This window comes from Bos javanicus, chromosome 5, assembly GCF_032452875.1.
Source record: "Bos javanicus breed banteng chromosome 5, ARS-OSU_banteng_1.0, whole genome shotgun sequence".
NCBI classification, from domain to species: Eukaryota; Metazoa; Chordata; class Mammalia; order Artiodactyla; family Bovidae; genus Bos; species Bos javanicus.
The window spans coordinates 120088871-120107496 of NC_083872.1; the positions used below are offsets into that span (position 1 = coordinate 120088871).

Below are 18626 nucleotides of genomic sequence, written 5' to 3' on the forward strand. Positions count from 1 at the left end.
AGAGGCTCTTTAGTTCTTCTTCACTTTCCGCCATAAGGGTGGTGTCATCTGTACATCTGAGGTTATTGATATTTCTCCCGGCAATCTTGATTCCAGCTTGTGCTTCCTTCAGCCCAGCGTTTCTCATGATGTACTCTGCAGGTAAGTTAAGCAGGGTAACAATATAACGCCTTGGCGTACTCCTTTTCCTATTTGGAACCAGTCTGTGGTTCCATGTCCAGTTCTAACTGTTGCTTCCTGACCTGCATACAGATTTCTCAGGAGGCAGGTCAAGTGGTCTGGTATTCCCACCTCTTTAAGAATTTTCCACAGTTTGTTGTGATCTGAACAGTCAAAGGCTTTGGCATAGTCAATAAAGCAGAAATAGATGTTTTTCTGAAACTCTCTTGCTTTTTCAATGATCCAGCAGTTGTAGGCAATTTGATCTCTGATTCCTCTGCCTTTTCTAAAACCAGCTTAAACATGAGGAAGTTCACAGTTCACGTACTGTTGAAGCCAAGATTGGAGAATTTTGAGCATTACTTTGCTAGCGTGTGAGATGAGTGCAATTGTGCGGTAGTTTGAGCATTCTTTGGCATTGCCTTTCTTTGGGATTGTAATGAAAACTGACCTTTTCCAGTCCTGTGGCCACTGCTGAGTTTCCCAAATTTGCTTGCATATTGAGTGCAGCCCTTTCACAGCATCATCTTTTAGGATTTGAAATAGCTCAACTGGAATTCCATCACCTCCACTAGCTTTGTTCATAGTGATGCTTCCTAAGGCCCATTGACATCACATTCCAGGATGTCTGGCTCTAGGTGAGTGATCACACCATCGTGATTATCTGGGTCGTGAAGATGTTTTTTTGTACAGTTCTTCTGTCTATTCTTGCCATCTCTTCTTAGTATCTTCTGCTTCTATTAGGTCCATACCATTTCTGTCCTTTATTGTTCCCATCTTTGCATGACATGTTCCCTTGGTATCTCTCATTTTCTTGAAGAGATCTCTAGTCTTTCCCATTCTGTTGTTTTCCTGTATTTCTGTGCATTGATCACTTAGGAAGGCTTTCTTATTTCTACTTGCTATTCTTTGGAACTCTGCATTCAGATGGGTATGTCTTTCCTTTTCTCTTTTGCCTTTAGCTTCTCTTCTTTTCACAGCTATTTGTAAGGCCTCCTCAGACAACCACTTTGCCTTTCTGCATTTCTTTTTGTTGGTGATGGTCTTGCTCCCTGCCTCCTGTACAATGTCTTGAACCTCCGTCTACAGTTCTTCAGGCACTCTGTGTGTCAGATCTAATCCCTTGAATCTACTTGTCACTTCCAGTGTATAATTGTAAGGGATTTGATTTAGGTCATACCTGAATGTCCTAGTGGTTTTCCTTACTTTCTTCAATTTGAGTGTGAATTTGGCAATAAGGAGTTTGTGATCTGAGCCACAGTCAACTCCCGGTCTTATTTATGCTGACTGTGTAGAGCTATAACCTGACACCATACGTAAAGATAAACTCAAAATGGATTAAAGACCTAAACATAAGACCAGAAAGTATTAAACTCTTTGTGGAGAACATAGGCAGAACACTTGATGACATAAATTGAAGCAAGATCTTCTATGACCCATCTCTTAGAGTAATGGAAATATAAACAAAAATAAACAAGTGGGACCTAATTAAACTTGAAAGCTTTTGCACAGCAAAGGAAACCACAAACAAGGTGAAAAGACAACCCTCAGAATCAGAGAAAATAATAGCAATGGAAACAAGTGTTAAATAATTAATTTCAAAACTACACAAGCAGCTCATACAACTCAAGACCAGAAAAGCAAACAAGCGGATCAAAAGGTGGGAAAGGGACCCGAAGAGACATTTCTCCAAAGAAGACATACAGATGGCTAACAAGCACGTGAAAAGATGCTTAACATCAGTCATTATTAGAGAAATGCAAATCAAGACCACAATGAGATACACCTCACACCAGTCAGAATGGGCATCAGCAAAAAGTCTACAAGCAACCTAGATGCCCATCAGCAGATGAATGAATAAGAAAGCTGTGGTACATATACACAATGGAGTACTACTCAGCCATTAAAAAGAATACATTTGAATCAGTTCTAATGAGGTGGATGAAACTGGAGCCTATTATACAGAGTGAAGTAAGCCAGAAAGTAAAACACCAATACAGTATACTAACGCATATATATGGAATTTAGAAAGATGGTAACAAGAACCCTGTGTACGAGACAGCAAAAGAGTCACTGATGTATAGATCAGTCTTACAGACTCTGTGGGAGAGGGAGAGGGTGGGGAGATCTGGGAGAATGGCATTGAAACATGTATAATATCATGTATGAAACGAGTCGCCAGTCCAGGTTCGATGCACAATACTGGATGCTGGGGGCTGGTGCACTGGGACGACCCAGAGTGGGGTATGGGGAGGGAGGAGGGAGGAGGGTTCAGGATGGGGAACACAGGTATACCTGTGGCAGATTCATTTCGATATTTGGCAAAACTAATACCATATTGTAAGGTTTAAAAATAAAATTTTAAAAAAAAGTCTACAAACAGTTAATGCTGGAGAGGGTGTGGAGAAAAGAGAACACTCTTGGATTGCTGGTGGGAATGTAAAATGATGGAAGATGGTATGGAGACTCCTTAAAAAACTAGGAATAAAACCACCATATGACCCAGCAATCCCACTCCTAGGCATATATCCCGAGGAACTCAAAACTGAAAAGACACATGAATCCCAGTGTTCATTCCAGCACTGTCTACAATAGCAACAACATGGAAGCGACCTAGATGTCTGTCGAGGGATGAATGGATAAAGAAGCTGTGGTACATATACACAATGGAGTACTACTAGGCCACAGAAGGGAATGCATCTGAATCTGCTCTAATGAGGTGGATGAACCTAGAGCCTACTATACAGAGTGAAGTCAGAAAGAGAAAGAGAAATGTCGAATACTGACACACACATGGAATCTGAGGAGATGACACCGATGAATTTACTTTCAGGGCAGCAGTGGAGAAACAGACATACAGAACAGCCCTGTGGACACGGTGGGAGGGGAGGAGGGGGAAGGGGAGATGTACGGAGAGACCAACATGGCAATTCCCAATGCCACATGTGAGACAGACGGGCAACGGGAATTCGCTGTGTGACTCAGGGAACTCAAACGGGCCCTGTGACAGGCGGAGGGTGGGGTGGGGAGGGAGATGGGAGGCAGGGGACATGGGTGTGCCTATGGCTGATTCTTGTTCATGTATGACAGAAAAGCACAAAAATTTTACTTCTTCTCCTATCTGGATTCCTTTTATTTGTTTTTCTTCTCTAATTGTCATATGTAGGACTATTTTGAATAATTGTGGTAAGAGTGGACACCCTTGTCTCGTTCCTGATCTTAGAGGGAGTGCTTTTAGTTTTTCACCATTGAGAATAATGTTTGCTGTGGGCTTTTCATATATAGCCTTTACCATGTTGAGGTAGGTTCCTTCTATGCCCATTTTTTGGAGCATTTTTACCATAAATGGATGCTGAATTTTGTCAAAGGCTTTTTCTGCATCTTTTGAGATGATCATATGGTTTTTATCTTTCAATTTGTTGATATGGTATATCACGCTGATTGATGTACATATATTGAAGAATCCTTGCATCCCTGGAATAAACCCAACTTGATCATGGTATGTGAGCTTTTTAATGTTTATGTTTAAAAATTCTGTTTGCTAGAATTTGTTGAGAATTTTTGCATCTATGTTCATCAATGATACTGGCCTGTAATTTTCTTTTTTTGTCTTGTCTTTACCTGGTTTTAGTATCAGGGTGATTGTGGCCTCATAGAATGAGTTTGGAAGTGTTCCTTCCTCTGCAATTTTTTGGAAGAGTTTCAGAAAAATAGGCATTAGCTCTTCTCTAAATGTTTGATAGAATTGCCCTGTGAAGCCATTGGCCCTGGGCTTTTGTTTTTGGAGAGCTTTTTGATCACTGTTTCGATTTCAGTGTTTGTAATTGGGTTGTTCATAATTTCTGTTTCTCTCTGGTTCAGTCTTGGGAGGTCGACCTTCTCTACATACCTGTCCGTTTCCTCTAGGTTGTCCATTTTACTATCATATAGTTGCTCATGATACTCTCTTATGATCCTTTGTATTTCTGTTGTCTGTTATAACCTCTCCTTTTTCACTTCTAATTTTGTTGATTTCATTTTTCTCCCTTTTTTTCTTGATGAGTCTGGCTAGTGGTTTGTCAATTTTGTTAATCTTCTCAAAGAACCAGTTTTTAGTTTTATTAACCTTTGCTCCGTAGTTTTATCTTTAAGTTACGTGGCTTTGTGCGCAGTGGGGCACGTCTTACATCACACACGCATAGAAGGCCCCGAGCGCTGCGCCAAGAGCGCCATCTTTTGTGACCTCTGTGCGGGTTACAAGGGCACTTTCAATGTGCAGTCAGTATCCAGAGACACGCATTATGTGCCCGGTATTGTTCTAGGCTCTACATTTTATTTTCAGGAGTAAAATAGAAGAAGAATACAATTTATCATTGTATTTCCATTAATAAGAAAAACCCTTCATGCCACAGGTTACAGCTTGTAACTTATAATTCTGTGCTGTTGCAATTTGCTTTTTTGAGCATGCTTTGACTTTATAGTAAATACAGATTTTTAAATTATATCTGATATGTATAAACCTTTTTACTACTTTGTAGCCCCTCTCCAAAAATGGAGAAATGATAGCTTTAGAACGCCTACACAACCACAAAAATTCTCTGAAGGTTTCCATTAAAATCATCTGCTCTGTAACTGGTAGTTGAACTCAGTTTTGCTCTGAAAAATAGAAAGAGGTCTTCATTGAACAAAGATGCAATGTCATCTGCAAAACTGTTTTCACCTCATTTCCTGGCACATCCCACTGCCTGATTCTCAGGAAGTATTGCTGTTGTAGTGGATCACAGTCCTGATGAGCTGAATCTTAGCACTTTAAATACAGAGCATTGTCCTGTTACAGATTAGCCAGGTTGCAGACAAAGCACCCAGCCAAGGTGGAATTGCAGGGAGTGGATTTACCTTCCCACCTAAATGATTAAAAATCAGACAGAATACGTGAAGCAGCAGGTTCAGACCTTGAGCAGTGATTCCTGAGAGAAGAAACGAGAAGCGGCCACTGTGGTCACCCCAGCTCCTACCACTGGCCTTCAGAGCCCCAGGCCAGGGAGCCCAGAGCCAGAGCCCATGTGTCTGCCTCGTGGAGGAGGCAGCGTTTTCACTAAATGGCCAGTGGTGTGTTTTGATCGACTTCAAATGGAGATGGGATTGGGAAAGATACTGCTTCTGTGAAAATACCCCCTTTTTGCCATTAGTGGTACACTCATTCAGCTCTGAACTTCGTATTCCAGTAAGTTATTTTGTTTTCACTGTTAAACAAAAAAAGAACACAAAAAGCCTCGCACAGAACTTCCTGGTGGTCCAGTGGTTAAGATTCTATGCTCCCAATGCAGGGGGCCCGGGCTCAGTGTTAGCTGTTAGGGAAACACACAGCCACAGTGAGACCCCACCACGTGCCTGCTAACGTGGCTACGCTCTGGGGCCAAGGGAGCCTCACTGCCCTCGCTGGTGGGAACACAGACCTGACTGGACACAGAGGAGGAGTGCCTGAGCAGGAGGTCACCGCAGCATGTGGGGCAGTGGGAGCACGTGCAAAGCAGCCTCCCTTGCAATGGCCCAACCTCAGCAAAAATCCCCGTCCATCCACAGACGGTAGGCCAGCAGTCAGTCTGTTCTCACCATGAATGTCTTCTCAGCAAGGAAGAGGGTAACGTCTGCGTACACACCACCCAAAGGGGTCTCCAGACCTGTTGCACTGTGTGGAGATGTCGGAAAGCCTGCGTCTGTGCGCTTCTGTGAATAGAACATTCTGGAAGACGCACGTCAGTCTGCAGCAGCAGGAGGGTGTATGGGGTGCTTGGGGATTGAGAAGCAGACTTGCTTTTTGTGGTGATGGGTTCACGGGTGTGCGTGTGTCCAGACCTGTGCAGTTACATGCTTTGGAGGCCCAGTCCTTACTGTGGGTCAGTTTTCCGTAAAACTGAGGTGATGCTGGGAGGGTGGATTGCTGTGATATCTTGGACTAAAATTTGATAAAAGATAAAAACTTTTCAGTGTGAAAACCTGTATAGAAATTTTACTTTGGGAATTTACGCCGTGAAGGTAGTCAGGTGATTGCACAAGCATACACGCGCAGAGCTGCGTATCACCACGTCGATCATAACGAGGAATTTGAAAATAGTTCCGTCGGTCCAGGTCAGATTCAGTTTATGTTTAAAAACCAGTTTATGTGCAAAACCAGTTCCTTAGCACAATCCTGACCCAGTAGACGAGGGAGCAGCCCCAGGGCCGCCTCGTACCCAGGAGGCAGGTGAGGGTCTGCCTGGGGCCCAGTCCTTGCCGAGCTCACGGGGCCCCTTCACACATGGAGAGGACCTGGGGCCCCGGGGAGCAAGGGCCGTGCCTGCGGTCAGCCCTCACGGGTTCTCCTCGCAGATGAGCAGGCTCCACAGGAAGAGCAGACATCCTGGACTCAAGGAGAATATAGTCCTTTTTAGCAGTTTTTATTAGATATTCTGCATTTTTGTTACATCTGAAAGGGATGACCTGTGATCTGTGCAGAGAGCTGTTAATAAAACAAGCATTTGATGATGGTTTGCATTCATACTTTAAACCTGCGTGAACACAAGTCTTTCTTTTTAAGCAATTTTTTTGGTGTGATTTTTTTCTAGAATAGAAGAGCTGTGAAGGACCAAACTAAGGATGCCCCAGAGGAGCACCAGGCAGGTGCCCAGGACACACCCGTGCCACGGGCCGCCACCACAGAGGCCAGCAGGCTGGGTGAGTCTGGGGCCGGGCTGGCTCCCGCAGGCCTGGAGGCAGGACGTCTGGGGCTGCTGGGGGACACACGCTCTGGCCTTGATGGTGGCTGTTCTTGTCCACCTGTTAACCACAACATCTGACAGCTTGGTGACACTGTACAAGTGAAATGGGGAGTGGCGAGTGGCCTGGGCTTTTGCAGTCAGCCAGCTGTCCTGGTGAGTGACGCTGATTGGGTCTTGAAGGGCCCTGCCTGCGACCCACTGACCGTCTCTCCCTGATGCAGTCAGCGGATCCCCGAAGGCAAGAGAAAAGGAGTTTTTCAACCCCATGCTCAACGAGAACCAGAAGTTGGCGGTGAGGAGGATCCTGAGCGGAGACTGCCGCCCGATCCCCTATGTGCTCTTCGGGCCTCCGGGGACGGGGAAGACGGTGACCATCATAGAGGCCATCCTGCAGGTAGCGGCCAGGCAGTGTCGCGGGAGACGGAGCCTCGTGCTCCCGGTGTCAGGACATGTTGGTGCAGACCTTGGGATCAGGCGTGGGAAACAGCTCAGAAAGTCTCATTGGCTTTACATGTAGCAGTTTGCTGTGTGGCTGTAGGGCTGCTGAGAGCTGGTGTCCTCAGTTTAGGAAGGAGTTGCTTCATTTCAAAACGGGCAACTGCAGATGTTTCCGGTGCCTCAGTCTAGATTGAAACTGAGTTTGTGGAAAGACAGGGTGTGCTCCGTGTCCTGCATCGCTGGGGACCTGGCTTGACCCACGGGCACCCAGACCTGGTGCAAGGTTTCCCAGGGTCCCGCCCAGGCACTTTAGGGCCTGGGAGACACGATGGCAGGGCCAGGGCTCTGGCCACGACGGGTGACGTGGGCCAGGAAGCAGGGCTGCGTCCCGAGCCCTCGTTGCGGGGCTTGGAGCTGGCTGCTCACCATCTTGCCTTTACCGTCCATGTGTCTGGGGAAGGTCTTCCATGCTCTGCCGGACAGCCGGATCCTGGCGTGTGCGCCCTCCAACAGCGCGGCCGACCTTGTGTGCCTGCGGCTGCACGAGAGCCGAGCGCTGCGTCCGGGCACCATGGTCCGTGTGAATGCCACCTGCAGGTTCGAGGAGGTGAGCACCCCCCGGCCCTGTGCACCGCGCCAGAGGACACAGGAGGGCCACTTCCACGCTGGTGTCCAGTGGCGGCTGGGAAGCCCCAGCTCTGTGAGGCAACGACACTCCTGCTCCCCTCCTGCAGATGTGTACTTGCTTTTTGGTTCTGTTCTGTTGGTTTGCTATAAAGGTTTCCAGTTTGGTTAGCAAAAAAGATTAGAGAGCATGTGCAGTTTTGGGGAAGGATCTGCAGGATTCTCTTGTTATATTCTCAGTTCTAGCATCTGTAAGACATGGATTATGTCGATAAGAAAACTTAAGATGTTTTGATTTAAGAGAACAATCTTACACCATTATGTAGTCCAGCTAAAAAGGGGCAACAGGACAGGCTTACTGTTGAGAATTCTGTTCTGCTTTGTGATCACATCCAGTTTAAAGAATCACTCAGTAACCTTAAGGGTGGCCTGTCGCCCGCAGACCATCACAGAGGCCATCAGGCCGTACTGCAGAGACGGGGAAGACGTCTGGAAGGCCTCTCGCTTCAGGGTGCTCATCAGCACGTGCAGCAGCGCGGGGCTCTTCTACCAGATAGGCTTGAGGTGGGAGCTCAGGGCTTGGGGCTTCTGGGCAGAGGCAGGGCAGCGTGCGGTGTGGGGGAGGGTTGGAGGTGCCCGGGCTCCCGGGCCGTGAGGCGGAGCCTTGCGGGCAGGACACTCGAGCAGGAGTGACCCTGGGACGTGTCTGCTGCAGAGTCGGACACTTCACGCACGTGTTTGTGGATGAAGCGGGCCAGGCCAGTGAGCCCGAGTGCCTCATCCCCCTGGGGCTGGTCTCGGACGTCAGCGGCCAGGTGAGGCCCAAGCGCCGCTGCCACCCCAGCCTCGGTCCCTGCCCCTCCATACACCAGGGGCCCGGGCAGCTGTGTCTGCCTTCCTCACCTGTGAGACACACTGAGAGTTGCCCCGTTTGTGCTGTAGATCGTCCTGGCTGGAGACCCCATGCAGCTGGGACCAGTCATCAAGTCCAGACTTGCCATGGCCTATGGGCTGAACGTCTCCATGCTGGAGAGACTGATGTCCCGACCAGCATACCTGCGTGATGAGGATGCTTTTGGGGCCTGCGGTGCCTACAACCCCTTGTTGGTGAGCTCAGACCCACTGGATCAGAGGGCCAGTCTGATCCAGTCAGACTGGATCAGAGGGGCCAACGGGGAGGTCACCTCTCTGTATCCCTGAGTCACAGCTGGGGGCAGAGGCCACCACCTAGGTGCACCTGAGGTGCCTTCAAACCCACTGTCCTGGGAACTCAGGAACTGCTTCCTGGGCCCCTTGAGGGGCTTCCTGAGGGGTCAGCCCTTCCCAGCAGCTCCAGCCCGTGACTAGGACCGCTGCAGACTGTGACGCTATGGGAAATGGGAAGGAGCTTTGTAAGTTTCCCTGGAGGAGAAGGCAGCGTGTCTGCGGTCTCCTGAGGTGCCAGGTGGAGTGTGGTTCCTGGTTCTTGGCGGCTCTCTGACAGCACCGAGGCGCAGACCTTGGCATCTGCGTTTCAGGAGCCCCAACACCTAGACTCCCCCATGCACAGGCAAGAGGAAGTTCCCCTCTGGACTCGGAACAGAAAACCAGGCACAGGGACCATGGGCGATGGTCAGGGCAAGGCCTGGGCTCTGCTCCCCATTCCAGGCCCTTTCTGCCAGAGGGCGGGGCGGGCAGGTGGGCACAGGTGGCCGAGGTGGCGGGCAGGGGTCCAGGCTAGCGCAGCGGGCCCAGCCTGGCTGAGGCAGAAGTCGTGCTGCTGAGTCGGGTTTTGGGTTTTGACAAGAGTCTCAGAGGCTGCACCGTCATGATGACTGAGTAGAAGCGTGTCAGCAGGAGGGTCCCGGGCCTCTGGCCTTCCCAGCCCAGGAAGAGGAAAGGCTGGAGAGAACTTGCTGGACAGTTGAGGCAGGAAACACAGTTGTCCTTGCCTCGTGTCCTGGTGCTCCATCCCCAGTGGCTCTCAACAAGGTCCTGGCCGGCCTCAGAGACCCAGCACCCACCGCAGCAGATCCAAGACGAGGCTCCCATGGCCTGGATCAGGGTGCAGCTTGGAGGCATCCTGCAGCCCCACAGGGGCCCTGTCTCCTGATGGAGGTGTCCTGAGCGCCTCTGAGGCAGGAGGAGCTGACGGGGCGGTGGGCGCAGGGGCAGGGGGCGCGGGCGCAGGGCCCTGCTCCCCGGCGGCAGCTGCAGGGCACCCGCAGGCTCTGGCCCAGGCCCTGCCCCACCTCCCCATAGGTGACAAAGCTCGTGAAGAACTACAGGTCGCACTCGGCCCTGCTGGCCCTGCCGTCCAGACTGTTCTACCACCGAGAGCTGGAGGTGTGCGCGGACCCCACCGTGGTGGCCTCCCTGCTTGGCTGGGAGAAGCTGCCCAGGAAGGGCTTCCCCCTCATCTTCCACGGACTGCGGGTGAGCTTCGGGCCAGCTCAGCAGGAGAGTGTACGCGTGTCTGTGCGTGGGTCTTGTTGAATCCAGCCGTCACTAGGCGTTTCCTGAGAGCCTGTGGTAGGCTGGTCCCTCCTGCTGCTGCTGCTGCTGGCGGCGGCGGTGTTCAGTCACTAAGTTGTGTCTGACTCTTTGACCCCATGGACTGCAGCGCTCCCAGTAAGGGGGGCATCCTGAAGGAGGGAGCAAGGGCCACAGTAAGCTTATTCATGACAAAATCTGTGTGGAAGGAGTTTGCCAACATGCAGAAGGTTGTGTAGAAGGAAACTGAGACTAAAGCCCAGCAGGTGCCCTGCCACGGAGCTGTGCACGTGGAGCTCCGGGGTGTGAAAAGCGCAGGCCTGAATGGTGCCTTACTTTTTGATGAATACTCTTGTTTACTGAGCTTTATTTACGTAGGCTGTGCTGGGTCTTCATTGCTCTGAATGAGCTTTCTCTAGTTGCGGCGACTGGAGGCTGCTCTCCGCTTGTGGTGTACAGGCTTCTGACCGTTAGGACTTCTCTTGTCAAGAAAATGACATTTCTGATGGACCAGCTATTCTCTTATCTTCCTGGTGACTCAGGGCAACGAAGCTCGAGAGGGACGAAGCCCGTCGTGGTTCAACCCTGCCGAGGCCGTGCAGGTCATGCGCTACTGCTGCCTGCTGGCCAGGAGCGTCTCCAGCCAGGTGTCCGCCCGCGACATTGGCGTCATCACGCCCTACCGGAAGCAGGTGTGGGCTGCTCCAGGTCCTCTGCGCAGTCGTGTCTGTGGGGTCCCGGCCTCTCTGCCACTCCCCCCTCTATCTGCACAGCTGCTGCTCCTGTGCCCCAGACGCGGTGGGCACACGCCTCAAGAAGGCCTGTCCTCTGGGCGCGCAGGAGCGGCCCCTAGTCCCTGTCCTCCAGCCTCGTCTCCTGACGAGAGCCAAGCCTCTGTCCAGCTTGGCTGGACACCCAGCCAAGGGTGTCTCTCCAGAGGGGAGATCTCGACACCCCTCTGCCACAGGCCCCCACCTGGTCCTGCCCTGCCTGCAGCAACGTCTCCCCAGCCCCCTTCCTTCTGGCTTCCCTGTGGTGGCCGCTCGGGCCCCTGGGGGTGGGGTCCCCTGAGGGGCTCTCCCCCCACCCTGGGAGGCACCCTGGAGCCCCCCCACTGTTGGCAGCACAAGATGCCCTCGTGTCTCACGCAAAACCCCACTCCTGGCAGCACCCACCGGCGCACCCCCATCTGAGATCAGGGCGTGTGCTATGAGCAACTTAGAGGTTATGAAACGTGATTAGGAGTTGAGAGGCCCTGATGCTCACTGGGTACTATTTGGCTCTTGCTGTTAATATGTAAAGAAATGGTCAGATTTGTGAAATTTTATCTTTGATCTTATCTCTTTCAAAGGTAGAGAAAATCAAAATTCTTCTGCGAAACGTTGATCTGATGGATATAAAGGTTGGATCCGTGGAGGAGTTCCAAGGGCAGGAGCACCTGGTCGTCATCATCTCCACTGTAGGCGCCTGCCCAGGCCCGCACGGGCCCTCTCGCGTACTCACCCACAGGGCGCTCTTTACAGAGTCCCAGGAAGAAGTGCTTGGGGAGAAGGCAATGGCACCCCACTCCAGTACTCTTGCCTGGAAAGTCCCATGGACGGAGGAGCCTGGTGCGCTGCAGTCCATGGGGTCGCTAGGAGTCGGACACGACTGAGCGACTTCACTTTCACTTTTCACTTTCCTGCATTGGAGAAGGAAATGGCACCCCACTCCAGTGTTCTTGCCTGGAGAGTCCCAGGGACGGGGCAGCCTGTGGGCTGCCGTCTATGGGGTCGCACAGAGTCGGACACCACTGATGTGACTTAGCAGCAGCAGCAGGAGGAAGTGCTTAAATTTGGAGAAGGGAGCCAGGAATGGAGACGAGGGGGAGGCGGGATCAGAAAGAAGGCAGCTGGGCTCCAAGGAGTCTGTTGTTCTTTTAAAAATTCCCACAGTGACCAGTGCATTGCTATTAACTGCAGGCAGATTAGGGAGTTCAGGCAGGAGAAGAAGCAGCGTTTCTTGAAACCCACATGTGAGGTCACCCCTGGGGAGTACACAGTGCGGTGAGGCCTGTTCCCCTCGCACTACAAAATGAAGACACACTGACGTGTAACGTTTTTAAATGCTTTTATATATCGAATTCCTTTGCACACCAAAAATTTTTAAATACTGTTTTTATTCATCTGTTTTGTAGGTGCGGTCAAATGAAGATAGATTTGAAGATGATAGATATTTTTTGGGATTCTTGTCCAACTCAAAAAGATTTAACGTTGCAATCACCAGACCCAAAGCCTTGCTGATCGTGCTGGGAAACCCTCATGTCCTTGTCAGAGTGAGTCATGGCCGGGGGCTCAGGCAGCGGGTCCTGGGGCGCAGGACGGCTGTGAGAACCAGCCCGCTCCCTAATGTGTCGGCAGGACCCGTGCTTCGGGGCTTTGCTAGAGTACAGCATCACCAACGGCGTCTACACGGGGTGCGACCTGCCACCTGAGCTGCAGCCGCTGCAGAAGTGAGCGCCACGTCTCCTGGCGGACGGACTCCGGCCCTGCCCCCTGGGCTGCAGCAGCCACCCTCCGTCTGGTCCTGGGGTGACAGATGCGTCCCTTTCCCTTGCACAGCTTCATAAGAAACTTCAGTGCCCCTCGTAAAGCCACCTTGGGAAGCGGGGCGGCCGCCAGCCCCTCCCCAGTGGTCCCGTGGGCACCTGAGCCCCCACGGGGAGCCCCACCCACTGGCCCCTGCCTCTCCGCGTCTGCAGCCGTGCCTGGGTGTGTGGCCGCCCCTCCCTGCCCAGCAGAACCCTGTTGAAAAAGGGTGGCCAGAGGCCAGCTCCACCCCGGAGGAGTGCTGTCTGGGACTCAGGCTGCCTGGACTCCAGCCTTGGCTGCGGGTGTGGGGCCCCTGGTCTGACACCCGCTCCCCCTGCGGGCAGCTCCACACCTGCCTGCCCCTGTCCTGGGCAGCCCTGCAGCTGTCACCAAAATAAACACTCGAATGGGATACCTGTGAGGCGTGTGCCTCAGATGTGTAGGTGTTGGGGGATTTTCACGTGTCCTTCAGGCCCTTGAGCCACTTCCCCATCCTGTGCCAGCTCTGCCCGGAGGCAGGCTCGTTGGGCGGGGGGCGCAGGCATCTTGCCCACCCACATCCTGGTGCAGCTAGGCAGGGCCACGGAGACCTTCCCGTGAATTCTGCAAAGGTGGAGTGTGGAGTCTGGCAGGAGGGACAAGGCAGGGAATGTCCATAGCGGAGTTCCCGCAGCCGTCCCAGGACCCTGGTGCACACACCCTGTGACGGCCGCTGCTACCCCCAGTCCCAGAGGGGCCTGTCCCATGTTGACAGCTGTGAGCACAGGAAGTGCCCTCACCCCAGCTCACAGGTGGGAAGTTGAGGTCCTGGTGGGCCAGCCTGGTTCCCACTGGGGCCCCAGTGGTGGCGCAGGTAAGAACCCACCTGCTAATGCAGGAGACACGGGTTTGATCTGCGACCTGGGAAGACAGCGCATGCTGTGAAGAACCTAGCCCTGCGCCCCCGCTGTTCAGCCCACGCCCTAGAGCCCACACGGCCTAGAGCCCGCATTCCCCAAAAGGAGCCGCTGCAGCGAGAAGCCTGAGCACTGCAGCTGGAGAGAAGTCCGTGCACAGCACTGAAGACCCAGGGCAACCAAAAATTCATTTAAAAAGCTGCTCATCCCCAGCATGTTGTAAATGTTACCTTTTCATGGCAGCCTTTTCAGTGTCTCCAACAGAATCAGAAAGCCAATGTGATTTGACGCTCACTTTTGTCCAATTGACAAAGACCTCGGCCAGCTGTCTTTTCACAGCTGGAAGCGTCGCGTTGTTTCTCCCTCCACAGAACCGCACCCCAGTGCAGACGGGGCTCAGTTGAAAGTCGAGGCCATCACAGAGGGTCTGTTCTTCCTGGGCACGCGGCGGGCTGGGACCGGCCAAGCCCTCTGCCAACACAGTGCTGCCGGGTTTGAGTGCTGCAGCTCACGGATCCACTTCCTCCAAAGATGCTGTGCCCCCACCCCTGGCAGTGGCTGCCTCTTGCCAGAGTGAGGGGTGCTGACCAGGGCAGAGCTCCCAGCCCACCTGCCACCCAAGTTCAGGTTGAAGTGGCCCTCTGCTGCATAGTGCGTGGAGACGGGTGTGGTTTCAGCAGCGTGACTCGGCCTGGCCTGTCCTGCCCAGCATCCTCTGCTGCTCCAGACGAGGGCAGTCAGTCCCCTGCATATGGACAAGCTCTGTTCTGAGAGCTGTACGTGAGTTGAACGATGTTTGCCTAGGTACCCAGCTCACACAGTTGACCGTGTAGTACTGTACTGTAATAGGTTTATAATACTTTTCATACAAATAGTGTATAAAAAACAGCGTGACAGCCAGCATGCAGGGACTGGCACCGCATGAACAGGCAGGAAGAGTCACCCATGAGGAGGAGGTCGAGGCACAAGATGCTGAGCTGAAGGAGTGTCAGCCACCGGAGACAAGTCGCAGTTTCACTCACATCTGATGTCGATGGCACAGGTTCTGGTTCCATGCTGGATTAAATTCTATTGCCTTGAAAAAACCATGCAGTGCTGTCTGGGTCATAGCTGTTTTTATCGTCGTAGATGACACAGCAGCCCTGCTTCGCATTCTGAACGGCGCTACAAACGAGCAGTGCCGCCTCCAACAGAGCGTCCTCTGCGATTTTCTGCAGGCAGACTCTCCCCGGTTTGTCAGTTCCTCTTCCTCCTGCCTCTCCCCCTCCTTTCTCGGCCTCAGTTCCCTCAGGTCTTCGTTAGTGAGGCCCCCAAGTTGCACAGCAAGGAGTTGAGTGACGTCATCCTCCTGCAGATCCAGCTCTGGCGTCTCTGAGGGTCACTGAGCTGCTGAAGATCTCTGGACTCCTGATCCACCTTCTCAAATCCACAAAAATCGTGAACTACAGGCAAAGGTTCTTTCAAACCCCAGTCATGGTAATGGCTGTAACCTCATGCCAAGCAGAGTCAGTGTTCTTTATGGCCTTGGAGATGTCGTCCTTCCAGAATTGTCACAGGTTGTTCCTGATTCATCAGTTGCCTTTACTTCCTGATGAAAAGTGTGACGTAAGTAATATTTCTTGAAAGGCAGTAAAAGCCTCCCTGGTCCGTAGGGTGGACGAGTGACATGCACTGCTTCGACATTGGGGTGACCGTTGCCCGTGAGCCGGGGGTGGCCCGGGGCACTGTCGGCAGCGAAGGTTGAATGGGGCGCCCTCCTCCACGCGGGGTGTCTGCCTCTGGAATAAAGTAGGAAAACCAGTCCTGGCAAACAGGCTGTGACCAGGCTTTGGGGTTACTTTTCACACAACAGGAAAAGAGCCCGCAGCTATGTTTTTCAGGGTTCGTGGGCTCTCTGAGTGGTAAATTAAGAGAGGCTTCAGCTTCATGTTACCGGAAGCATTGCCACCAACCCGCGGAGTCAGCCTGTACTTGGCTTCGTTATAGGCTGCCATCAGCTTTTCCTCCTTCCTGATGTAACTTCAGCCTGGCATCCTCTTCCGGTACAGTCCTGTCTCATCCAGTTTAAAAGCCTGCTCTGGTAAATACGCCCCTTCATCAATAATTTCTCAAAGCAGGTCAGGAAATTCCCAGCAGCCACCATATCTCACCCACTTTACGTTGTGAAGGTTGATGCTGGCTCTAGCCTTGAGCCTGTGAAATCAGCCATGGCTGGCATTACAGGATGTACCCTGTGATTCTCCCCTGTGGGTCTTCAGATCTTCACACGGGCTTTTAGCTCTCTCTTAAATCAGCATGAAGCCGAGCGGGGCTAGACGCGGGTGCTGGTCCTGCAGCCACACGCGGAGAAGCTTCTCCGTCTCCTCCGTCGCTTTCCCACGCCTCTGCAGTGTTACGCTCAGCACGGTGTGCACAGCAGACCTCCACACGCCCCATGAGCTTGTCTTGCTCTTGAGAGTCGTGCCGATGGCGGAACGGTTACGAGAGCGAGCGACGGCGACCATGCTTTCACCTTGCTCCACTCTCAGTCATTCCCACTTTCGTTTCCATCATTATTTCTTGGCACTTCTCAGCAGTACTAGCTACATCACCACTGTTTTTCCACTTGCTTCTGGATATCCTGGCCTTGAAATAAAGATGCACCGCTGTACTCCACACAGTCCTGCAGAGTGAGGTGCACAGAAGCACAAGCACTGGGAGAGGAGGCACGCAGGGGTGTGTGCACCAGACGTGAGCCAGAGGGGCTGGACGTGCGCACATGAGCCCACGGCTGTGAGCGCTCACCACTTGAAGGCTCCTGTATAGGGGACGCTCCTGTATCTGCCGTGCACCGAGGGCCTCGTTTGTCCCAATCTGTGAGACTATGAACCTGAATCTGGGAACCAGAACTACTTCTGTGTTCTCAGATCATTAGCTGTGTGCTCCGCACAACACGCAGACATCGCAGCTTTCATAACAACGTGGGAGTAAAGCTGACTTGGAAACACACTGTTAACAAGCCACCTGCCTTCCTGGGAGAGCACTACTCAGGGCCAGGACGAGACAGCATTCAGAGTCATGCTTTTCCTATTTTTCATCTTCGTTGATAACAAGAACTGATAAAACATCACGTAAATAGAGATGAGAACGTCTTGCTGTAGCAACATCCGTCAATTTCCCAAAGTCTTTAATGTATTGGAGAAGAAATGACCACCCACTCCAGTATTCTTGCCTGGGAAATCCTGTGGATAGAGGAGCCTGGCCAGCCACTACCCATGGGGTCACAAAGAGTCGGACAAGACTGAGCACACACACAGAAAGCACAGTCAGCCCTGTGCTGTGCTTAGTCGTCCAGTCGTGTCGACTCTTCAGAGCCCATGGGTCGTCAGCACTGTGTGTGTGAATGTCTCGGTGTCTAAAGGTATCGTCGTGGGAAAGGGCAGTCTGCCCCCTGCAACGCCGTCCCACCCCAGAGGCTGGGTTTGGGAAGGCCGGCCCCCCACTCTGGGCCAGATGGGCCTGGGGAGGGCGCAGACCCTGTTATCCATCTCTATCCAAGCGGGGGTGGGCGGGGAACTCAGAGCCCCGGTCTGGGCGTCACCTCCACACCCAGGTCTTCTGAGATGACAGCATGGGAGGGGCTGCTGCCACGCGGGTGCAGGCATGGGGCCGCCGGCTCCAGCTGTGCCCTCTGTCCCATGGGAAGGCGTGGGCCAGCTTTTCCACAGCGCCCACTGGGTCCCGTCACTCACCCACTGTGCTCCAGTGGCAACTCTGCCACAGGCCATGGCCACATGCCCACTCAGAGCCCGTGAGGTCAGTGCTCGCTGCACCAGGCTGACTATAAAATAAGCCAGAGCCGCTTCCCTGGTGGCTCAGTGGTTGAGGCTCTTCCTACCAAAGCAGGGGACACAGGTTCAACCCCTGGTTCAGGAGGATCCCACAGGCCACGCAGCAACTGAGCCCACGCTCTAGAAAAGCTGCTGCAACTAGAAAGGACCCCCATGCAGCAATGAAGACCCAGTACAGACCTAAATAAAGAATAAGATACACCAGAGACTGGAGCCCTTTACAGTGGAACTGCTAGGATGTGTCCAGGAAGCAGCTGCAGAACCAGCAGGACATTGCAGGAGACACGGATGATGTGCCCTGGTCACCAACAGGGCGGCCCAACTCAGTGTAGACTTCCACTCTCCCCACCCTGCAGATGTACAGGGAAGAGGGAAGGCCGTGACTAAGTCGTCATGGGGAAAGGACGGCGCGGGGACCTGCCAACCTCTGGATCCTGCAGAGCCAGTCCAGAAAGTGTGCTGCTGTGGGGAAGGGCCAGCCCCTGATGGAGGTCTCAGGCTTGGGGGGGGTGGGGGCGCGTTATTTGAAAGCAGGCAGCCCAGCTCCCTCAGTGAGCAGCAGACAAGTAAATGACTTGGAATCCAGGGGCAGGCGTCATTTGGGAACATTTGTAGATCTTTAAAAGCACAGGCACATAAAGGTTTTGTGTTTTGTTTGTTTTTAAAAAGTGTGAAGTTAAGGCTTGTACAGGATAAACCCCCTCTCTGAACCTCTGGACAGAGAGTAGGGAATTACCTCACCGCAGTGACCCAAGGCCTGCAAATACTGGTGCTCATAACATGCTTGGGTGAATTACTGAATGAGGTTGAAACTCCAACTGTGCTACGTATTTTACGAAGACCACGCGTACATCCTCACAATGGCATGGGTTCCTGCCATGAAGGAGTGAAGTGAAAAGC

The 18626-nt window shown here is 52.5% G+C and overlaps 1 protein-coding gene across 3 annotated transcripts in view; it reads left to right on the plus strand.

Annotated features, from left to right (window-relative positions):
* Nucleotides 1–14984, plus strand: part of MOV10L1 (Mov10 like RNA helicase 1) — a 63917-nt gene extending 48933 nt beyond the window's left edge. For 2 of the 3 annotated variants that reach the window (XM_061418921.1, XM_061418924.1), the window contains exons 16-26: nt 6744–6852; nt 7118–7290; nt 7795–7941; nt 8401–8522; nt 8674–8773; nt 8901–9065; nt 10200–10373; nt 10973–11122; nt 11782–11889; nt 12607–12744; nt 12830–14984. In XM_061418921.1, coding sequence (XP_061274905.1) covers nt 6744–6852; nt 7118–7290; nt 7795–7941; nt 8401–8522; nt 8674–8773; nt 8901–9065; nt 10200–10373; nt 10973–11122; nt 11782–11889; nt 12607–12744; nt 12830–12925 — 1482 coding nt within the window. In that variant the 3' untranslated portion in view covers nt 12926–14984. The remainder of the gene's footprint in view (nt 1–6743; nt 6853–7117; nt 7291–7794; nt 7942–8400; nt 8523–8673; nt 8774–8900; nt 9066–10199; nt 10374–10972; nt 11123–11781; nt 11890–12606; nt 12745–12829) is intronic. The other variant, XM_061418923.1, reaches the window with a different exon arrangement.
* The last annotated feature ends 3642 nt before the right edge of the window (nt 14985–18626 follow it).